Here is a 24,063-nt window from a genome sequence, read left to right as displayed (position 1 = left end):
ACGCGCGCACTCTACCATCACACACCACAGGCCTCTTCACCAACCATTTAAGTCCACTGTAAGACAAGTTTATTTTCTTTGCATTAAATAAAAACAAAAAGAAAAGAAAACAGTACACAATACATACAATTCTTAAGCTTTCTTCCAGTTGCACACACACACACACACACACACACACACACACACACAGTCCTGACTCTGTCAAGCCGTTACTTCACCAACAACGCATTTCTTTGTGAAAAAAAATAATTATCATTCGTGTTCCGTCCGCCGCACGAGGGCGACTCTTGCCAATAAGAACTGATCTACACAGGTGTAGTGTCGTGACACGTTGTTGAGCTTGTCGATTGGTCGGTTCTTTTTAACAAGCGACACAGTCATACTACAGATTATAAATTAAGCACAAAGCTACAATCTGACTCTTCCACTGAGACATTTAGGTGTCGGGTTAGGACACCTACTGGTTGATGTTTGTGTAGTACTACCTAAAGCTCATAAACCCTGTATGTTTGTATGCTCTGGCCAAGCGGGGAATGATGATTCCCCCCCTGGAGTGAGCTGAGCGGGAGATGTTTGGTGGTGTCCCATGAGCGGGAGACTTGTGTTCAAGCTGTTAAAAGAGTTGTGGACTCACGGATCGTAGCTTTTCGGCGCCGTCTTCACTGAGAGCGCCTTTTGAGCATTTCTACGGTCTAAGCGCACGGTGCAGCTCTTCCCAGAGCCCGCCTGAGCATCTCGCTTCAGTGCTACCGACGACCAGCGCTCAAAAGGCATTCTCAGTGGACAATGCGACTATTAGGGCTTCATGAATGCTTTTTCTTTTTTGCAGATTTAGTTTTGGAGATACTGAATCATTTATTCCAAACGTTTCCCATGCTGCTCTTTTTCAGTACATTCCACTGTGCCTTCCTTCCATTTGAGCTCCTCTCGCACCATTGCTGACCAGCTGATAAAAAATATGATTAGATAAAATGTAATCTGATAAAATACAAAACAGAAAGAAATTCCTTTCATTTAGCAATCATTAAATAATTTCATATAAAAGCAAAAAAAACAACAACAACAACATACAATCCCTGTTCCATGAAGGCCTTCCTAAACGTTTACTACTCAATGCCTACACGCACACGCACACACACACACACACACACACACACACACACACACACACACACACACACACACACACACACACACACACACACACAGAAGAGCTTCAGTTTGTACAGCTTGTCTTTACAGGTCCATGCAGTACCAAAGCAGAACGATTGGATCCTGATGAGTTCCATCTTTTCTCTCTGTCTCTCCGTCCTCTCTCTCTCTCTCTCTCTCTCTCTCTCTCTCTCTCTCTCTCTCTCGTTCCATCTTTTCTCTCTGTCTGTCTCTCTGTCTCTCTGTCTCTCTCTCTCTCTCTCTCTCTCTCCTCCCCCCTCTCTCCAACACATGGCACAAACTTATGGCAAAGAAGCGGCTTACGCGAGTTGGCTCAGACCTCTCATATCACAAACAAGCATTTGGGAACAATTCTCACTGCCGTTTTGCTTCAGCCTACCGGTAGATAGGCAGGGATACGGTATGTGACATAGGAAAACATAAATGACTTGAGTGTCAGTTAAGAACATCGCAGGAAAGCATTTTTTATCTTCATTTATACTCCATTGTGCGACAGTTGTCACTTGCCGAAAATAGCAGATCTACAAGCTCACAATGGCCTCTTTTTCACCCTAAATAACTTTGGTTCTAGAACTGGTTCCGTTCTAGATTCTTGGAAGCTTTGGTGCGTCCTCAGAACCGGCGGCCATTTAGTTGGTTCCAGTTCCAAACCAACTTTTAGGGTTTTGAACCAATTCTTTTCCAGTGGAAACACTCTGAACTGGTTCAATATTAGGCGGGGGAAAAAAGAACCAAACAGGTTCCATCCCAGTGGAAAAGGGGCCAATGTGTCACGTCGTCTAAATTCGGTGAATGACCCCATCGGACAAGTATGAGCCAAGCTTCAGTGGACCGGGTACATTGTCTGCAGTAAACAGATGACCTGACACCAACAGTCCTGACGCTCCAAGCAGGCCAACAACGTCAACATGAGAGTCATTCGCAAACACCACCAGGTCTCGTCTGGCTTTCAGTATAATTATATTATATACACAGTCACAAAGTGTCCGCGGTCCTCCAAACAACACAGATCTTCAGGTTGATCCGGAAAGGCCTTCAGGGTTGTGTCTCCTGACGGTGGAGGAACCAGCTTATAGTCTACCGTACGTCCAAAAGGGTGTCTCTAATAACCCTTCAACACTCTCCGGTAAGTTTGGTGGCGTCGCCGCGTTTGGGCGGGGCGGGAGGTGGCCCTCGCCGCAGCGTTGCATAGCCTGAGATGTTCCCGGTGAAGCCCCCGCCACCGCCGTTGCCCTGGAGCAGCTCGGGGGGAGGCGGCGGAAGCGCCATGTCGTCCATGGTGCCCACGGGCGCCGGCTCCAGCTTGCCTGAGCTGAGCGAGCCCTGGCGGCCCGCCGACTTGCGCCTCAGAGTCCGTTGCAGGTCGTCCATGAAGTTGGGCTGGCCGCCTGAGCCGCCCTTCGGGGAGGTGGGAGGGGCGAACTGGGAGGAGGACAGGGGCGGCGGCGACCCCGGAGGATCCGGAGGGGTGGAGTTGTTGTTGCTGCCGCCGCGGTGACGGAGCAGCGCCGGAGCCGGGGTCTTCTTGAGCGAGCCCTTGTTGTTGTTCCAGGAGGGGATGCTGACGAGGGAGACGGGGGGAGGGGGCGGAGGCGCCTGGGGCTGCGGGTTGACCACCGCTACCACCTTGGGCGTAGCCACACCGGCGCCATGCATGAAGTCTCCCGCGGGGGGAGGAGGAGGAGGGGGAGGCGGGAAGAGCTCAGAGGCCGGTGGCGGTGGCGGGAAGTAGGAGGAGGAGGAGCTTTCGGGGGGCGGTGGGGAGGGGAAGTCGCCGGCGCCGGCGCCGGCACCGCACTGCTTGGCCTGGCCCACCTTGGCCTGGAGGGCCAGGGGCAGGTTGGCCAGGTTGAGCTTGCCCGGTTTGGGGGGAGCCGGGGGCCCGGTGGGGGGCGGCGGCTCCCTGGAGGGAGACCCAGAGGGAGGAGGAGGAGGAGCATGGCAGGAGGAGGTGGTGGAGTTGGCCTGGGGAGCGAACTTGCTGAGCAGGTTCCTCCTGGACTCCTGGTAGGAGGTGGTGGAGTCCTCCTTCACACTGGAGTTCCTCTGAGGAGTGGGAGGCGGCTTCTTCCCCCCTCCCAGGCCCCCCGCCGAGGAGGAGGAGCCAGAAGAGGAGCAGGAGGAGCCGGAGGGGGACCTCCTCAGCGGGGAGCCCATGATGTTCCCGGGGGGAGGAGGGGGTGGAGGGGGGGTGGGGCCCTGGGCGGGGCCAGGGGGAGGAGGGGGGGGTGGAGGTGGGGGAGGGGGAGGGGCGTGGTGGAAGCCGCCTCCTCCTCCTCCTCTGCCTGTCTCGGGAGGCGGCGGGGGGAACTCCGGAGACTGCTGCTGGCCCCCGCCGCCGCCACCCGGCTGCCATTTTGGTTTGGCCTTGACCGCAGGCGGGGAGAGGGGCGGTGGCTTGGGGCTCTCCGCCGTGTGATTGGTGGGCTGCAGCGATGATGACGAGGGCGGCGACGAGGCCCCGGGAAACTGACTGGCGATCTGCTTGACCAGGGACCCCCCGGAGGGCGGCGGCTTGTTCAGGCTGTGCTGCTTGGGCAGGGTGGGAGGGGGCTGGCCGTGGTGGGGGGCACCGCCGCCGTGACCCGCCGCCTGCAGGCTAAACTGCTTCTTGATCAGCGCAGCGGGGGGAGGGGGTGGCGGCGGGGGCGGAGCCTGGGCGATGATGGGAGGCGGGGGGGCCGGAGGGAACGGTGACACGGGCGACATGGGCTTGGCGTTGGCGTGGGAGGGCAGGAAGCCCGGCGTGAAGGTTTTGGGCGGCGGCGCGGGGGGAGGCGGGAAGTGCTGCTGGGCGGGGGGAGGCGGGGGCGGAGGGGGAGGAGGAGGGGGAGGTGGAGGAGGGGGCGGGGCGGGGGCCGGCGGCGGGGAGTCCTCCAGGACGCTGTGGTCGTCGCAGGGAGGAGGGGAGAGGAGGAGGTCCCGCTGGGGGGGCGGACTGGGGAACCTCTGCTTCAGGGTCTGAAGACGCAGGCCGTTGTTGTTGGGGCATGACGCGGGGGGAGGGGGAGGGGGGAACGCCACCCCGTTGGTCTGCGGCGGGGGGGGGAGGAGGAGGAGGAGTGAAGCCCCCCTGAGGCTTCATCAGCACCGCCATGGCCGAGCCTGGCGCCGGCAGGGAGGGGGGCGGTGGAGGAGGGGGAGGTGGCGGCACGTTATTGGCCCTGGCGGTGGGCGGGGCCACCGGGGCCGGGGGCAGGGCCTGGTGGTGGTGATTGGCCGCTGCCGCTGCTGCTGCAGCGGCCGCCGCGGCCGCCGCGGCTGCCTTGCTCCTGGCCGCCGCCCCGTTCTGGTTCTGCAGCCGCGTGATGGTGCTGAACTTGTACATGGTGGCCGGGGTATGGTGGGACACCACGTGGAGCGGGGGAGGGGGCGGAGGAGGAGGGGGGGGCGGAGGGGGAGGCTGCTGCTGCTGGGCCGGGGGTGGAGGTGGAGGGGAGGGCGTGTGGGCGTAGCTGCTGTGAGCCTGTTGTTGTTGTTGTTGTAGCTGTTGAATGTGGAGGGGTGGAGGGAGGTACTGGGCCTGGGCACTAGGCTGGGTCTGGGGAGGGGCCTGGTACTGTTGCTGGGGAGGGGCCTGGTACTGTTGCTGGGGAGGGGCCTGGTACTGTTGCTGGGGAGGGGCCTGGTACTGCTGCTGGGGAGGGGCCTGGTACTGCTGCTGGGGAGGAGCCTGGTACTGCTGCTGGGGCGGAGGGGCCTGGTACTGCTGCTGGGGAGGGGCCTGGTACTGCTGCTGGGGAGGGGCCTGGTACTGCTGCTGGGGCGGAGGAGCCTGGTACTGCTGCTGGGGAGGGGCCTGATACTGCTGCTGGGGAGGGGCCTGGTACTGCTGCTGGGGAGGGGCCTGGTACTGCTGCTGGGGAGGGGCCTGGTACTGCTGCTGGGGCGGAGGAGCCTGGGGGTGCTGGGCTTGGGGCTGCGGAGAGTGGGCCAAGGCGGGACTCGCTGGGTGGTCGGCCGAATGCTGGCTGTGATGGCGGTGGCTGTGGGCGGGGTGGGGGAGGGTGGAGTGGGCGAGGGGTGGAGTGGGGTGGCTGTGGGTGGAGTGGGGGAGGGTGGCACCTCTGGAGGACTCGTGCCTCATCTGTTGAGAGGAAAGAACAGAGTTGTAAGACACTGCCAGTCCAATATTATATACAGTATAATTATATCACATTGTTGGGACGGAAACCGACCAGGTGCTGGACAGGCAAGACTCAAGGAGAAGAAGGTCAAAATATCCGCCACACTGGTTTAAAGTTCCAAAACCGAGACGTTGTACCATTGAAGAGAATACAATTTGGAGCTTTAAACCCAGGTGCAGATGTTTTTTACCTTCTTCCACGGTGGAATGGACCAGTACTTTTTATACTAATGAAGCACCACCTAAGAAAACATTGGGCTCTCCATGTACCACCATAATAAAAAACATTCATTATGTATTTATTTAGTTAAAATACAGGAGCGTATACCTGCCAACAATGCTGCTGCTCTGACAAAACTCAGTCTAATCACTAATCAGCACAACTGATGATATTTCTAATGTGATTAATCCACATCAGGTGTGCTGTCATGCCCATTCCATATCCTTGCTGGATAGCCTATTCCAACCAATTGCTTGGTCAGAAGAACTACCTGTAGTAATATAAATATTTCATTCCACTTTTGTCTTTTTTCTCCTTTTTTGGAGACTCCTCTGTGTACCACCAGAGGAAAACAGTGCCACCAGTGGTTGGGAACCTCTGTCCTAAACCATAACCCTTTAAAAAGGACCAGTACCTTGGTGTTCTCCTCCATCTGGGTGCCTCTCTTCCAGGCCTCTGAGAAGATGGAGCTGACCACGCTCTGGGAGCGTCCGTGAGAAGAGCCAGTTTCCACCCCGCTGTCCGACTGGCCTGAGTGGTTGGACTGGGACTCTGCAAGGACACGCAATGACAGGAGCAGAATTATGCATTAAGCTTAGTTCTGGAAGAACAGAAAACCTACCATGTTATTGAAATATATTATTTTGCTCTAAATATCTACAGGTTGACAAACTACACAGAGCCAATGTTCTGGACACTATATTGTGAAAACATCCATAGACATCCTACCCAGAAACACCTGCTTGTTTACAACTTAGGCGTTTAGCAGACGTCTTCAGATTACGGCAGAAGATTGGGAGTGAGTATGCACTTCTAACTGTTCATTCCATAGTTTTGGAGACAGAAGGGAGAGAAGTCTGGGACGTGTGGCGCGTTGCCCCGATGTTTTAGGAGCGGTTCTGACAGCTACCCTGTTGTTAGCTGATCTGAGTGTTCATTCAAATTCTAACAAATGTGATCTGGTCTACTACTCCAGGTGTGTGTGTGCGTGTGTGTGCATGTGTGTGTGTGTGTGCGTGTGTGTGAACCCACCAGGGATGCTAGCAGAGCTGGATGCAGATCGGATGCTGGAGGTAGACAGAGAGGACCAGTCGTAGGCTGCCTCTGTCCTCTTCATAGCCTCCTGGTAGTTCATGTACAACTGCTTCCCATACTGCACACGCACACGCACGCACACGCACACACACACGCACACACACACACACACAGTTACTTTACATTTACAGTACTTGCGTTCACACGGGCTGACGCAAAGTCGAATGGGAGTATCATTTGGAGCAGCTATCATTATGCCTTTGCATCGTCATGTCGCTGCTTTCCATTGTTGACAATGAATGGTAGACTGTATGTTTGCATCTGGCCGTGAGAACGCACCATTAGATTGGAACTGGCTGTACATAATATTTGACGATTTGGCCAATTTGGAATTCAAAACGTCTTGAAAGTCATAAATTGTAACTTTCTATAAATGTGCAGATACTGTACCCTGTATACACTATACTGCATGCTGGTGTGTTTACTGTAGAGTGAGACAACAATGTTGCACATTATTAAGCTAAAGATCTAGGCACGGCCCCAAATCATCTGGGGACCCCCAGCTTGGGAAGCACTCGGTCAGCCAACCAGACGAGGCTAACCTTAGCAATGCGGATCCCGTTGACCCACTGGTGCAACGTTCTGACGTCGTCACAGCAGAGATACTTGATGTACTGCGACTTCTTCTGGATCTGTGGATGCTGCGAGAACAATAAAAACACCTTTTCTATTATCTTTGCGGGGGGGGAGAGGTGAAAGCACCAATAGGTTCCAAGAATCTAGAACGGGACCAGTTCTTTTGATGGAAAAGGGGCCTGGGTTTTTTTTACCTTGAGGGCCAGGCAGTAGTCTGTCGGGGCCTTGTATTTACTGCGGTAGTCCTGTCCGTAGTAAACATTGACATGGTCCAACTGGAGGAAACACACCAGATCTCTGGACGCCTAGAGGAGAGACGACGGCACACGTTTACACACAGTGACCTGAGGTCCGTTCTACAAAATGTCTTCTGAATCCTATCAATTATATGAAAAAAAACATAAAAACTTCACATATGTTCTCAAAACGTTTTCAAGTCAAGGACCCCCAACAGTATATATATTTGACCGCAGACCCCCATCAAAATATATTGTTCCAGGGAGGGATCCGCAGAAGCAAAGATTTAAGAAAAAAAAGTATATATATATATATATTATATTATATATTATTTGTATATATGTTATACAAATACGAAAATAGCGGATCTCGTGCCTCGCTATGAGCTTGTGGATCTGCTATCTTCGAATAGCCAAAGTATAAAATAATGGTTAAAGTGGTTAAATTGATTGTGACGCTAACTACTTTTGCTGTGGGGGACCCCATACTTTTTACAGTATTATAACCTAAGCTGCTGCATTGCCTGAAGGGAGTCGACCAAAAGTAAGTTTTACTCTGTCTGTGCGTGTGTGCGTGCGTGTTATAGCTATAACAATAAAGCACAACCTTGAACCAGTTAATATCTGCATATAGACCTACAATATATATTATAAATGATCACCCTTACATACATATTTACTGATCAGTTGATGGCACAGTGTATATACATTAAACAAGCCACTAGGTGGTGCTATAGTGCATGTTGCCTCCCACACCCATACAGCCCATGCAGTGGGGGGGCACCACTGGGCAGCTACAGAAGTGCTGACTCAGCCTCTACCTACTGTGCCTGCACACTAAACGCATGGTAAACTACATTTCACATATGAATCATAGCAGTCTATTCTTTACATACATACAAAACATGTCTTTTAGAGGGGAACTGTAAACCAGTGGTTCTCAAAGTGGGGTCCGGGGACCCCCAGGCGTCCTTGAAGGGGTTCCAGGGGGTCCCCAACAAAATGTGCTAATGCAGCATCACAAGCATTTTAATGTATCCATATTGAATACGTTGGCTATTAAAAAAAAATAGCAACGTACAAGCTTGCAGTGCGTCACTTCGTGCCACATTGCGAGCTTGTACATCTGCTACTTTTGAAAAATCTTGAAAGTCTTGAAAAAAACTTTTTGAATATCGTTGAGTTATGTAACACCGATCTTCTCTTCTGGGGGTCCCTGGCACAAAACATGCATGTTCAGATGGGGATCCACGGCCATATATATATACAGTACAGTAGATACATAAAAACTCCCTTAAACATCAGCGTTTCAGAGACACACAGCTCAATGTTGTGGGTACACACACGGAAACATATGCTGGGGCCTTTTAACCGCCTGAATTCACTGACAATAGCAAACCTACAAGCGCACACCATGTGCTTTGAGCTTGTAGATCTGCTATTTTCGGCTATATACCAATAGTATGGAGGGTTTAAGTGGTTAAAGGTCCTAAATATTGACCCCTGGAGATATGAAACAAACAAGGAGTAGTGACAGTATGCTAACAGCAGGGGGCAGCAATCATGCTGCAATACTTAATGCATTCAAGTATTGCAGCATGAGTGTTGCCCCCCCCCCCCCCCCCCCCCCTCAATGGGGTCTCCCCAGGGGTCCATGGGGTTCCAGGGACCCCCAGGGGTCCATGAAGGGGCTCCACAGAGTCCCCAGCAAAATGATTTCATACTTTATACTTGAAATACAAAAGATGTTTTGTTGTTGTTGAAATATTCGTAATAATTTATGAATATTCTTTATACAAAATATGTGCTCTTTGTCTCCTTCCTATCTACTAGGTTTGGAGAATCTACAATAACACTGCCATGTTTTGGTTTTCATTGGTTTCCAGTAAACTGCTTTGTAAAGTGTAAAGTGTAGATTGAATAAAAAAAACATAGTGGTAGGATTCGTAATCGTATTATAGAGATCATTTTGTTTTCCTTTCCCTGTAATGTCTGTGCTAACCCTGGGGGTCTGTCGAGGGGTTTCTTTTTGAAAAAAAAAGGAAAAAAAAAAGTTGGTCACAAACAAACCAAAATATGTGCTGTTACAGGAGTCCCCTGGCACGGCAAGTTGGTTTCAAATGAGGGTCTGCAGCCAAACAATACACATACATTTAGGACTGTTTGACAAGAGAAGCACTTACAGTAAGCACTTATTTAGCTGAATGCGCAGAAACTAAAGCTGTGTGTGTGAGTGTGAGGTTTCCCAAGACTGCACACCGATGATCACAGATCTAAACAGGAAATACCAAGCAGCACATCCTGGTTCCCATGACAGCCACATGTGTGTATTACCCTTCACTGTTATGTGTGCTGCCTGAGATATTATGGCATGATATCACACACACACACACACACACACACACACACACACACACACACACACACACACACACACACACACACACACACACACACACACACACACACACACACACACACACACACACACACACACACACACACACACACACACACACACACACACACACACACACACACACACACACACACACACACACTCCTGAAGTGGAATTGAACAAAAAAAAAACACACACTGACCTTGGCCTTGCCCTTGGGCACGTAGTAAATCCCAGAGGCTCTGAGCAGGAAGTAGCGTTTCTTCCACGACTTCTTCCCGTCCTCCTTCAGCCACAGAACTCCCTCGATCTCTGGAACGCTCACAGAGCTGCCGCAGAAACACTCCTGATGGACGCACACACACACACAGTGATCATCACATGCATCACGTCATTCATTTGACAAAAATGTATCCTGCTGCGTATTGTCACAAAGTGTGATTCGTTTGGGCAGGTGTGAAGGCTCAATCGAATTCTGGTGCGGATCAAACAAAAACATTTTAATTCACCAAAAAACCTAAACTAGCCGAGCTCCCAACGCCTGTAGATGGGCTGTGTTCACAATGTTTATCTATGGCAGAGGGTCAGCTCCTCACCTCTAGCAATGCCTCCTTATTCCTGTCTGCCATCTCTGACGTCTCCTTCCGCCCCAACAAGTAGTTCTGTAGCGAGAGAGAGAGAGAGAGAGAGAGAGACAGAGACAGAGAGAGAGACACATGAGTTTGAAAACATGACCAACGTAAAAAAAAAAAAACTCCCATAAATACTGGGAGAAATACAGCCAGGGGTCATCGTTGGCTTGTGGTGGACATTTTTGTCAACATTCCATTTTTTGCCACGGACATACAAAATGAGTGGACAAAACATATTACCAGAAACGCATGCATAGATTGCCCTGAATGACCATAACAGGTCTGTAACTCTGAGAGTGTTTGAATGGAACCAAATGGACCCCTACGGGTCCATTTGGTTCCATTCGAACACTCTCAGAGTTAACGGGGTCTTTGCAAATATAACATTTGAGAACAACTAGTACTAGACTGCTAGTGGACTCCCAATGTGCCATAGTGTCATAGTAGTAAATCATTGTCATACAAGCCATTCAGTATTAACCCATTTTGGGCGGGAACCCCTTTTGGTGTTAGCATTATGTTATGCTTTAGCTATTGAAAAATAGCAGATCTACAAGCTCATAGCGCGCCACCGAGTGGCGCGCTACGAGCTTGTAGGTCTGCTATTTTTGAAAAATCGATTTAGAAGACATTTTTAGAATGTGATCTCAGGTAAAAATGGGTTAAAGTGGGCGTTATGATCAAAATAAGAACATTATAAATAATGGTGTGTATCCCACGGATACATTTGTGATTGTGATTTGACATGTTGGTGACCACTGAATGCAACAAAGTGGACACTCCAAGGGCTACTAACCCTTGGGTTTCCTGCACTGCATCTGTACCGATAATATATACAACATGATGTTGCAATGTGACATAGCTCTGTTCAACACGATGCTGTACTCCCTCCAACTGTAGGCTACAAGCTTTACCCCTTTTCTCCTCATTCACCGCCACCAGGGGGCGCCAAAAGTCCCAGACCGCCACCATATATCTTTTATTTTATTTTATATATTTTTATTTTTTTCAAAAAAAAAGTCTAAAAAAAAAAACACGTCCTTGGCGCTCCAGGACATCATGAAAAAGAAATAAGTCCTTGGCGACCATTGAGTTAAATTGTTTTTATGATACGAGAGAGAGAGAGAGAGAGAGAGAGAGAGAGAGAGAGAGAGAGAGGAACGTGTCTCATGCTGGCACAACTGGTCTTCTCATGTTAAATCAATTATTCACCTTTACTCATTCTGTGATGCACTGACCTACATCCATCTTACTGCGCGCGCACGCGCACGCACACACACACACACACACACACACACACACACACACACACACACACACACACACACACAGCATGCATAAACCATGGATGGGTTTGTGTACACGTTCAGGGTTCACCCCTGAATGAATGATCAAGTGACAACACAATACGGAGAAGACAGCAGTGTTGATCCATATGCATATATCGTATCTGTCGGGAGATCCAAAACTGTTACTCTTCAGGATTCAAATTCTGATCTACAAGCTCGAAACGTGTAGATCTGCTACTTTCAATGCTTTTGTTTCACACCGTAGTGTGATTAAGTTGAGACGTTCATTTACACAAAAAACCCACAACAACGATATGCTGCCTCACCAGGGGGTTCCTGGAGAGTGTGTGCGCGAGTGCGTGTACCTGGGGGTTCCTGGAGAGTGTGTGCGCGAGTGCGTGTACCTGGGGGTTCCTGGAGTGTGTGTGCGCAAGTGCGTGTACCTGGGGGTTCTTGAACAGGGCGTACTTCTCGATGCGTTCTATAAACATCAGCTTGTTGTGGCTGTCTCTGGTCCAGTTCAGAAGGTTCTCCACCAGGTTCTCATGGTCCTCAAAGATACGCTCTGACAGACAGACGGACGGACAGACAGAGAGGCTCACAGATAAAGATACGCTCTGACAGACAGACGGACGGACAGACAGAGAGGCTCACAGATGCAGTATTGACAGACAACTAGTCCACAATCACCCAATGCTATATAGCAGTGGTTCCCAAAGTGGGGTCTGGGGACCCCCAGGGTTCCTTGAGGGAGTTCCAGGGGGTCACCAGCTAAATGATAGTTTGGAACCAAATGGACCCTTATGGGTCTGTAACTCTTCTCAGAGTTAAATTAACATTGATTTTATAATATAAATTGGGGGTCCCAGAGATAGAAATGCCATTTAATGGGGGTCCGTAGACTAATGGATGTCAAACTGAGGGGTCCTTGAAATTAAACGGGTTGAGAATTACTGCTTGAGCCGCAAAAATCTTCTCTTATGGGGGTCCCTGGAAGATCTTTTAAAATGGGGGTCCACGGGCTAATTAGTGTCAGTCTGGGGGTCCTTGACATGAACGTTTGGGAACCACTGCTATATCTGGAACTACACCTCCCGAAATACGAGCAAGGAAGCTGCATGGCATATTTCCGTTCACAAAATATTATATTTTAAAATATTTTTACAAAACCATTACAAACCACACCAATGGGTCCCCATGCAACGTCTACATGCGAGTAGACGCATGTAGTTGCAAGCAACCATTGAATTGAACCAATTTAATCACTTGCGGCGACAGGCGCCGACATGCAACAGGACATATCACACTGTTGCGTCTCGACCCATTGGTGTGGTTTGGGTTTAACACTAAAACATTTAAGATGACTAAAATGTGACTGTAACTAAATTAAAATCTATTCAAAAGACTATGACTATGAACTAAATCAATATTTGCTGTCAAAATCAACCGTGCTGCTCACCCATCTGCAGCTCGTTGATGGTCTCTACCAGGGACCAGTCTGGACTGTAGCCACAGTGAGATTTATCCAACAGGCTGTCCAGCACCTGTCTGACCGTCTGTCTCTCGTCCACCATCATGGTCTTAGAGCTCTCGTCTGACATGTGCACCCTGATCACCAGCTGACAGGAGGAACAGAGGGAGAAAGAACATGAGGAAAGGAAACATGCGTAACTACTTAAACCAGTGGTTTTCAACCCTGTTCAATTTACAATTTAGGCATTTAGCAGACGCTCTTAATCCAGAGAGATTTACATTAAGCAAGAACAAATGGCAATACATCATATAGATAAAAAATAGTTATCATGAATCATATGTAAGCTAAGAACGTAACAGCGGAATATCTATATAATGAAACTATGCATATCATTTAATTCATTCATATCGAGGTCCATTATTTATTCTAGTAGCCTCTCAGACCCCAAACTTTGAATATTGTGTTGTTGAATACGAAGTCCAAGCTGAATTGACGGGGTACCATAAGGAGAGATAACAGACAAACGTTGATCAAAATAACAATTCTTCTACAACCGACATTCTCTAATTGTGTAGACTGTAAAATAAGTAATGCATGCACATTACATCATTTCCAGTTGGTTTCATTTTACACTCTCAAGAGTTAAAGACCTACAGTATAGCCTAAGGGTCCATTTGGTTACCAACTCTGCCAAATACAGATCATTTTGGGGGTCCGTGACATGTAAAAGTTTGAGCACCAGTGACATAGCATCATGCGTTTTTCAGATAACATTTGTAAAACAAAGTAGGATCGGCCACAGTTAACACCCAGTAATTAGGCCAATATTCTGCTCCCACGAAAACTACAGCACACTAAGCTAGCTCAAACTAAGGAGAACGTGACCGACACACACACACACACACACACACACACACACACACACACACACACACACACACACACACACACACACACACACACACACACACACACACACACACACACACACACACACACACACACACACACACAAAGACCTGCACTGACACCCCCCACAAAACATTTTGATTTATAGAAATAAATAAATAAAAGAAAATCTTCTGGGCCTCAGAGTTAATCTCCTCCCACCGGGAATCCCACACAGCCAATCGGCACGTCGACACGCATGATAGACTGGATCCCTGGGCCAATGAGATCGCAGGGAGGGCTGTGACTATTCCAGACACGGGGAGTCTGACCTAGATTTCTCACAGGAGAGACCCCCCAACCTCCGCCGACCCCCACCCCTCAGCCCCCCCAAAAAAGAAGAAAAAAAACATAATCCCCCCTCCCAGTCCACAAACACAATCCATCCTGTGCAACGCACTGCCGTTGTGTGGAAAAATTACAGATCTACAAGCTCACGGCACGTCGTGATTTAACTCGTTTTGAGCTCGTAGATCTGCTTTCCACTGAATACTTTGGAAATATCTTAACAGAAAACTTGGGGTCCCTGGTCCCTGCGGCACAGAATATTTTCAGAAGATTAACCACACTTGAAATATGTGATTTTAAGGGGGAATTTCGTGTAATTTCAAGGGGGAGTGGTTAACCAGGCTAGGGGTCCACGGCCTAATATAAAGCAATTTTGGGGGTCCTTGACATGAAAATCCAGAAAAATCCAAAAAATACCAGCTCGGTGGCCTAGTGGTGTTAGAGTGTCCGCCCTGAGACTGGCAGTTCCCCCAGACAGGGTTCGATCCCCGGTCGGGTCATACAAAAGACTAAAAAAAAGAATGGGAAGGGTTGTTTTGGGGGTAAGTCCCTGTGACATACTAGCGTCATGTCCAGGGGGTGTACAGGTACTTACATCAAGCTGCCTCACACTACAGAAACAGGAGATAGGCTCGACAAGGCATACTGACATGAAAATGTTTTGGAACCACTGCGGTAAACAAAAATAAGATGGCTGCCACGTCTACAATACCAGTGAAACCTCCACACTGAAAAGTCTATAGCGCAGCGTGTAACCATGAGATGAACAGCTTATTTTGTGTGGGTTTTTTCAGATAGCAAGTTATGTAGACAGAATACCAGGTTCATGTGTTGACCTGGCATCCCGTTTGTATAGTTTCATTGTACAGATTATATTTTCATGATACAGTTTAGAGGTTTACCTGTGATGCTAGATTAATATTCCTATGCATTACCTCGTGTTAACCTTGCTTAGTGTAAATCGCTCTGGATTATAATGGCGTCTGCGAACACCTCACCATCCCCAAACATCTTCCTATTTGTCATGTTACGTCATCAGAAGCGCAAGTGTTACTGCAAGTGTTAGTGTGCAGTTAACACTGCTGGCCTTCTTTCAGTTCATTCACCACACGGATCATTGGAGCGTTTCCCTTTAGAAAGAGAGCACTGTTTGTTCATTGACCAGCAGCAGAGAGTCCATTCATTAAAAGCTGGTGTTAAACTGTGTGTTGTTGTGGTCTCTCCAGTGGAGACCTGCACGGCACGCGCTGCTTTCAATGGAGCCTGGCGCCGCCACGCGCGTTCCGCTCTTTATCGCCTCTCTGTCGGGTGGAACCCTCACATGTCCACAACTGTTACTGTTCAGGATTAAAATTCAAAAGCATCCAAAGTAGCACAAGCTCCACAAACTCAAAACACGTCGTGGTATTGGGCGTTAATGTAAAACACCAAAAAGGTAAAAAAATTGAGAAGAGGTTTCTACCAGACAGCAACGATGTGTTGGTACTAGTATTCTTTCAGCCTCGTGTGGAAAGAAATACCAGGTTTGATTGACTTAACGGCAGCGCGTCTCAAAGTGGGGTCCTCGACAGAGGTTCCAGGGGTCCCCGGCAAAATGAGTTAATGTAGAATCAAAATCTGTACACCCACATATATCGTGTAGATTATTTTCCAAAAACTGTTGAAACGATTTGGAATATTTTTGGAAACGGCACAAATCTTGTATGCAAGGGGGGTGGGGGTGGGGGTGGGGGGGGGGGGGGCATAGGCATAACATATTTTCAAGGGTGGGGGTCCGTGGCCAGAGCCATATTGATTTGGGGGTCCTTGCCATGAAAAGGTTGGGAACCACTGTGTTGCAACACAGTACACCCGGGTGTTTTTGATGTACTGTATCTCCCTCCCTCCCTCTCGGCAGCAGAAACAGACACACATAATCAAACACTGCAATGACCTATTTTCTGCTCGCTTCGCCGCCTCGCTGTGAACGGAGATCACAAAGGAGAAGAGAACACATTGACTATGACATGACACAACACACTGCACAGAATGGACTGACATGATTGTGTGAGCACGCGCGTGTGTGTGTCTGTGTGCGTGCAGGTGTGTGTGTGTGTGTGTGTGTGTGTGTGTGTGTGTGTGTGTGTGTGTGTGTGTGTGTGTGTGTGTGTGTGTGTGTGTCTGTGTGCGTGCGTGTGCAGGTGTGTGTGTGTGTGTGTGCGCGCGACATACCTTTTTCACCTGTGCCTCCTTGATCTTCTCCAGGGCAACTCGGATCTTCTCTGCTTTGAGTTTGGCAGCCTGTTCCTCCTGGACAGACATGAAGAAACAGCTTGATAAACGGTCTATCTCTGACACACGCACGCCCCTTACACACACACACACTCACACTCACACACATGGCATACACACACGATACTCCTTCTCTGACACACAATCACACCTCATCTCATTAAAGAGTCAGCCCTGTGCCCGCCAGTTAAATGCCCTCACAACACACAACATAAAAGCCATTTCCTTGGGCTTACCTGCCCCCTCCAGCAAGACGCCATCACTTCCATTCTACAGCTCCAGTGAGCTCCAGTTAGTTGTGTGTGTATTCTCCAGTGAGCGCGTGTGTGTGTGTGTGTGTGTGTGTGTGTGTGTGTGTGTGTGTGTGTGTGTGTGCGTGCGTGCGTAGGTGTGTGTGTATTCGATCACAGACTAAATAAACCTCAATTGTAAATCACCTCAACCGCGATTGAATTATTTTTTGTCTAACGTTCAATTAAAAAAAAAAAAACCTGCCACATGCCTGTGGTTCCATACTGCGCTCCTCGTATACGCGTATGCGCGTCTGTTAAAATTCCTTTGATCTCAGCGTACGGCGGAAGGGAGACAATGGTGGGAGATCCCCAAAGGGCAAGAGGCTGCGGATGAGTGTGAGATCAGTGGATGGATTAGAGGAGAGACAAAACGATGCCACTACACAGGTCCCGTTCCAAGGGGATCATCAAAGAAGCGCGTGTCCAAATAATCCAGTCGCCTCCACGTCGGTCCGTCAAAAACAAACTTCTACAAGACCCCTTCACACGTCCTCCGTTTCCAGCTCTCCTCGCGTGTAATCCCCGACACCGCTGGGGCTTTGTAACGGAATGAGTGTGACGAGCACAAAAAAAAGCCCAAAAGTCACGCAGGTCCTACCGATGTGACTCCACCACGACCGCGGCTAACGCCGTCCGGGCCAGGGCCGCGGTGGCGACAGCTAGCGCGGGTCTGGCTGGCGTGCAAGCATGTGCATGCTGACATGGGAAGCAGTGTGCTACACTACAGCATCAACCCAATGAGACCACTACAGAGGAGGAGGAGGAGGGGGAGGGAAGCCCCTCCCCACACCCCCTAACCACACCAGCATCTTCCTCTTCTCTCTACAACCCCCTTCCTCCCTCCATTTCTCTCTCTCTCTCTCTCTTATGGGTGATTATTTTCTTGGTGATTATTCTATCAATTGCTTTTTTTGCGATTCATTGAGAAGCATGTTTAAATACCGTAAACAAAAAAAACAAAACAGCGAATCACCAAGGGACATTTCTAAATATATATCAATGTGTCTGATTAATCGCTGAAGCCCTATTTTTAAAGTTTGCCATGCAACGCTGGTCCGCAAAAGTAGTGGAAATAAATGTACGATTGTGTGAGCTTGTAGATGGGACTATTTTAAAAACAAAAAAGGTCAAATCAAAAACCTTGGACCAGCCAACCGGTGGGAGTGGGACCCATTTGCCGGACCCCCGTTTTCCCTCAGCCAATCAGGATGAGCAGGATGAGCAGGTGGGTGGGGTGTGCGACCGTGACCAACTGTGGAGTGTGGACCCTCTTATAGATGAGCTACACTCTGTGTGTGTGTGTGTGTGTGTGTGTGTGTGTGTGTGTGTGTGTGTGTGTGTGTGTGTGTGTGTGTGTGTGTGTGTGTGTGTGTGTGCTCGCGTGTGTATTATTATGCGTGGGTCGGGGGTATTAAGAGTCAAGCCTCTTATACCCCCTTCTTGACCCAGACTACCTTCCCACATGACCAGCTCTAGGGTGTGCACACGCACGCACACATGCACACGCACACACACGCACGCACACACTTTGAGGACCACTGAACTTAAAGGGCTTGGCTACTGAGTCAAAAATGTTCACATGCATTTTTATTAATATTATCCATCCATCCAATAAAAACAACGTTACCCAGTCTGATGTGTATTTTATTCTAATAAATATGGGTGTTTTTTCGACCCTCTTAGGAGCAGTGATCAGCCGTTGGTTGGTGTGTGAGGCTCTCTGGGAGCAGTTAGGGGACACTTGGACAAAAACATACTTATGTTGAGGAAAAAAGAGGAACTAACCAGGTGCTCAATGGAGCAAAATGTGATAATAATAAAAAGGTGCTCACACGGATCATTACATTAAAAAGGCAACTGCCCAGCAGGCAGTTGCCTTTTTAATGTAATAAAGGCGTACTTGGGTAAATGTAACTTTCAGAGCAAAGCGGGGGCTCGCAACTTACTTTTGAATACTCCAAAATTATTTTTTTGAACCTAAACAGCAATAATGTCTTATTACTGCAAATAAATATTTTTGGAGAATTCTAAAGTGAGTTTCGAGCCCCCCGCTTTGTCCTACAATTTCTGTTTTTGCAGTTTGGCTCAACACCAAATGTATATATATTTTCTTTCTTTCAACCATCTCTCCCGTCTCGGCAAATCTTTGAGTGAAAGGGACTTTAGTTTTTGTATTTTTACATTAACCACTTGAACCCTCGCATTCTAATTCTGGGGACATTAGCCGAAAATAAGCAATCTACAAGCTCATTGGATGCCCGGGTGGCTGGTCATTAGGTCAGTAATAATATTACTGACTGCAGCTGACCATATTATGGTCAGCTTCTCAGTATTGAGTCTCCTACCGGATATACTCCGCTTGCCATCTACAATGTTGTTCTATTCAAATGAGCAGAGATAGGAGTTGGGAGTTCCATTGTACCAGTACACCACAGTGGACCCCCCCCCACCCACCACCCCCTATTCTGAGAGGACATGAGGACAGGGACTTTAAGGTCACGATAAGGATCTGAATCTGGAGGTTAGCCAATGAGATTGCGTTGACCTCAAAACTCCCGCATTCCAATTTCTAAGATTGTAGAAATTGGACACTAAAGTACAAGACAGAGCCACGATGACGTAATATGAAACCCTTTCAGAATCCCGCAGGGAATTCTGGGGGTCCGGTGGTCTGCCATAAGTACTGTATGCATGCCATACATATTCCTGCTCCAACATCACGGCTGGGTGGCCTCTCCCCATGGCAGGGCATTCTATTTCTCCCCGTCGGTCCCGTGATGACACAGACATTCCTCCAAAAATAATATCTGACAATTTGCTTTCAAATAATAATAATTATGTTGTCTCAAGGACGGATGTGCTAATAGTTTATCGAACTGATCGATTTAATCGATTATCTAAAAACAACTAGAATCGATAATTGTAATGTAGTCAAATAATCCATTAATAGCTTAATTGATCCCTATTTTGGGCATGTACTGAGATAATACACGGCTGTGTATAAAATAAGGCCTGTACTTGTAAGTAGTTTATTTGATTTGTTGATATATATACAGTATACATGAAAAATAACACTTCTCGTCCAGATGGATAGATCACCCTACTCTCAATATCAATACCCGGGATGAGGTTCAGCTCTCGATTCCGTGAATCAGATTTAATATTTGGGGGTCATCCACATGAAAATAATTGAGGAGGACTGACATAGAAACATAGGCTTTTCAGAAAACTGTCAGGATTTAGAAGTCTAAATTGGGTTAAGCGATCCGTCCGCCCGGCCCTCGTCAGAATACCTTACTCTGCATTTTGGACGCGCGCCACTCCGTCACGGCGACATAAATCACGCCCGGCTTCAAACGACAGATCAGCACACATCTGATCAGCATAAAGCTCGGTGCGGGAGCCAAACCGCGCACACCCAAAACACGCGGTGGGAAACGCTGACGGTCTGCAGCCGAGGACCTTACAGTATTAAAAAAGAAAAACACCACCATGAGAGAGAGAGAGAGACCAAGAGAGAGAGACCCTAACCCTACTTTGATGCTTCTGTGTGACGCTGTAGTATGATAGTAGTAATTTACAACAAAAAAACCCACAAAAAGTTAGAATATGCAGATGCAGAGGTTTCTGCCTGACAACAATATGCAGTACATATTTGTTTTGATTCTTTTGATCCACTTTTGATTTGCCAAAGTAAGCATACGGTGCGTTTTCTAATGCCAATAAAGCCCCTTCGAATTGGAGAGAGAGAGAGAGAGAGAGAGAGAGAGAGAGAGAGAGAGAGAGAGAGAGAGAGAGAGAGAGAGAGAGAGAGAGAGAGATAGAGGTGATTAGGTGAAGGCAGACAGGGGGCTGGTGTTCTACTTAACCTAAAGAGGATTGCTTCTCACTGACTCAGCATTGAAAACTAAACACACAACATTGATGCGCGCACAGCACACACACACACACGCACGCACGCACACACACGCGCACACGCACCCTCTATATGCAGCCAACATTCCTCACTGTTTACATACATATGTTGACCAGACACACGGATAATGCATGAGGTCACATTTGATGATCCGGTGTGTGTATGCGTGTGTGTGTGTGTGTGTGTGTGTGTTCCCAAAACAACCTCAACACAAGTCAAGGTCTAACATAATGTACTAACAGTAAACATGCTGTGACATCATCATAATGTATGGTACAAACATATGGTCAGAGAGGACACATGACATATACATATCCAGTAAATATGACAGAAAGTTTTTTTACAAAAGTTGAAATAAGATTTTTTCCTGCCCCAACCAACCGCAACGATATACTGTAGATAGAGTCCTAAAGTCACTGCCACTACCCCTGGGTGACGCTGTTATGTTTTGTACCATGGGCAAATCTTAGATCGAAAATTGGTACATGTAAAAATAAAGATAGATAGATGTAAAAATAAACAAAAACACCTGGGATGTGACTCTGTGTAGTTTATGATATTCAGTTACATTTGATAACGTCTGTTTTGGGGGAGAAGAATAAAATCGCACTCATAAATTAGTACTTGAGCGGTGCCAAACTGCTCCAAACAGTGACCAAGTGTGTTGATGCTTCACATCCATATGAGTCCTACAGGGACTCCAATAAAAAAACAATATATAATAACGCTGTGACCCAGGGGGATGGCGCCCTCTAGCGGCAGTGATGTCAGACTACGGTGCTCTGACTCTGACAGCAAACGGTATTAGAGTGAGAAAGCAGTCGAGTCAATTAGTCAGAATGGGTGGATTTGGAGACAGAACGTGAAGATTCACTAAAAGAAGCAAGCGAGCGAATGGAGCGACACAGGTGAGGCAGATAGAAGGAAGGAAGCTGTGTAGCAGTGCAGAGGTGAGTCACCTTGGTAAGGAGGTGCGAAGGCTTCCCCGCTATGCTCTTCAGAATCAGAGAGGTCTCTCTGTCCAGATAGGAGTGCTGCTCCAAGCACAGGACACACAACATGAGAGAGAGAGAGAGAGAGAGAGAGAGAGAGAGAGAGAGAGAGAGAGAGAGAGAGAGAGAGAGAGAGAGAGAGAGAGAGAGAAATACTCATTATTTATAGGCTCTATGACACAGCGGCCATATTGGAAAGAAACTGGGCTTTGTCCTTTTAACTTCCTTCACAGGTCTTTACCAATGATACTAATGAAGCTTATGGCTTCAAATGGCCCCTTACAGGTGTGTACACTCTCAGAGTGGGGGGGGGTCCTTGACATTTTTAAGTTTGAGAACCACTGTGACTGTGCTTCACTAACTGAAACAGAGCCTTCATTAGTACAAGTGGTAAAACACCTGTTGAAGGAAGTCAGGAAGAGGCTCAATTTCTTTCCGTTGTGGCTGCTGTACATGGAGCCCATGGCAGTGTTTAACCTGCATTAAGAGCCCGGACGATATTATCAGTCAAAGCGATGTATCGGGCTGGGCTCTGATCAGTGTGTATGAAAGAGCAGAAATGAAGAAATGACAGGCGATAGCGCTGCATGGGCATTGGTGGCGGTGGTGGTGATGACTGTGTAGAAGCATTGATCATGATTGAGCAGAATGTTTGCCATACAAACCTTGCCCTCCTCCTCAGGATGAAGTGTGGAAGTGCAGCCGTTAGCTAGCTATGTCTATTAGCTATCGCTACCACACACACATGTGCAATTGTGCTCACACAAACACAAACACACACGCACGAACACGTGCACACGCGCGCACGCACGCACTTACGCACACACGCACACACACACACACGCTCTATCAGTTCATGCATAGGGCTGGCCAATTAACTGAAATGATGTCAAAAAATATTATTGAACTGCCTATCTTGCTTTGTAGATTCAGCGAAAAATTGAGAAGCAGGTTTATTTGTTTTTTGTTTTATTTTTATATCAAAGAAATAACATTAAAATGTGATTAACCAGTTAAGTATTATACTTCATTGTACAGTGGTTGTAGCCAAAAACCTTGAAAATAGACGATCTACAAGGTTTTAGATGTGCTATTTTCACTATTATTTCGTATTAATAGTCGATCATTAATCGTAATCGAGGTGAAAGTTAGAAACAATGTAAAGTCATGTCGGCCAGCCCTGTAGCGCCAACACACCGCTGCATGCACACGCACACTTACAGTGGCCTGATCCGCTTCGCCGTCTCGCGACGCAAAGTCAAGCTGCCGTCTGGCCGGCTTACCATTGGCCCGTCGCAGTGAGGCATGCTGGGAAGTGAGGAAGTGCAGGAAGTTTGGTGTGTACAGAGGGCCACAGAGAGAGGGAGGGGTGAAAACACACACACACACAAACACACACAACATGCAGTGCAACAGAGGACATGCGTGGTCATTGCATTCACGTGTGAACTTGGCTTTCCTGTTTATTCTCTTCTCTTTTATGCCAACATTCTGTCAAGTCATACTCGATTTTGTGGGGCATAAAAGTATGTTTTAACGTCACACCTTGACCCATTTTTGGGTAAATTTGGCGACACCATGTGGTGTGTCAAGTATATGTTTTAATAAAACAGATCCCAGAGTTCCATTCCAGTAAATAAACTGCAAATGAGCTAATAAATTAGTAGCCGGTTAGTTCCAGAGCCATGAGGCCCATAGGCCATATCTCCTGTTTCCTTAGCATGAGGCCGCTTGAAGTACAAGTACACCCCCTGGACATGACGCTAGTTTGTCTCATGATTCACAAGTACACCCCCTTGGAGTGGACATGACGTACAAGTACACCACCCTGGAGTGGACATGACGTACAAGTAACCCCCCTGGAGTGGACATGACACTAGTTTGTCACATAATTCACAAGTACACCCCCTGGGGGGACATGATAGTACAGAAGATCATGAAGCTAGTACTGTATGTCGCAGGAACTTGCACCCTAATCCAACCCTTGATGCCGAGTGCCAACCAGGGATGACATTGTTATAGTCTTTGGTAGGAGACTTTGTCTTTGGTATTGACTTTTAATAGAAATGTTTTACCGTTTCAATTGTTTTTAAATAGCTGATGATTTATAGAATCGGTCTCAGGCTCCTTCATCA

The 24,063-nt window shown here is 48.0% G+C and overlaps 1 protein-coding gene across 1 annotated transcript in view; it reads right to left on the bottom strand.

Annotated features, from left to right (window-relative positions):
* Positions 1 to 424: 424 nt before the first annotated feature.
* raph1b (Ras association (RalGDS/AF-6) and pleckstrin homology domains 1b) overlaps positions 425 to 24,063 on the bottom strand; it is an 87,163-nt gene continuing 63,524 nt past the window's right edge. The window contains 13 exon segments of the mRNA XM_079495744.1: positions 425 to 4,222; positions 4,224 to 5,260; positions 5,935 to 6,071; positions 6,552 to 6,672; positions 7,157 to 7,255; positions 7,385 to 7,495; positions 10,028 to 10,171; positions 10,422 to 10,487; positions 12,190 to 12,311; positions 13,206 to 13,365; positions 16,668 to 16,745; positions 21,896 to 21,970; positions 23,150 to 23,236. Coding sequence (XP_079351870.1) covers positions 2,287 to 4,222; positions 4,224 to 5,260; positions 5,935 to 6,071; positions 6,552 to 6,672; positions 7,157 to 7,255; positions 7,385 to 7,495; positions 10,028 to 10,171; positions 10,422 to 10,487; positions 12,190 to 12,311; positions 13,206 to 13,365; positions 16,668 to 16,745; positions 21,896 to 21,970; positions 23,150 to 23,236 — 4,173 coding nt within the window. The 3' untranslated portion in view covers positions 425 to 2,286.

This window comes from Electrona antarctica, assembly GCF_951216825.1.
Source record: "Electrona antarctica genome assembly, chromosome: 24".
NCBI classification, from domain to species: Eukaryota; Metazoa; Chordata; class Actinopteri; order Myctophiformes; family Myctophidae; genus Electrona; species Electrona antarctica.
This window is presented reverse-complemented; position numbering and strand designations above follow the sequence as displayed.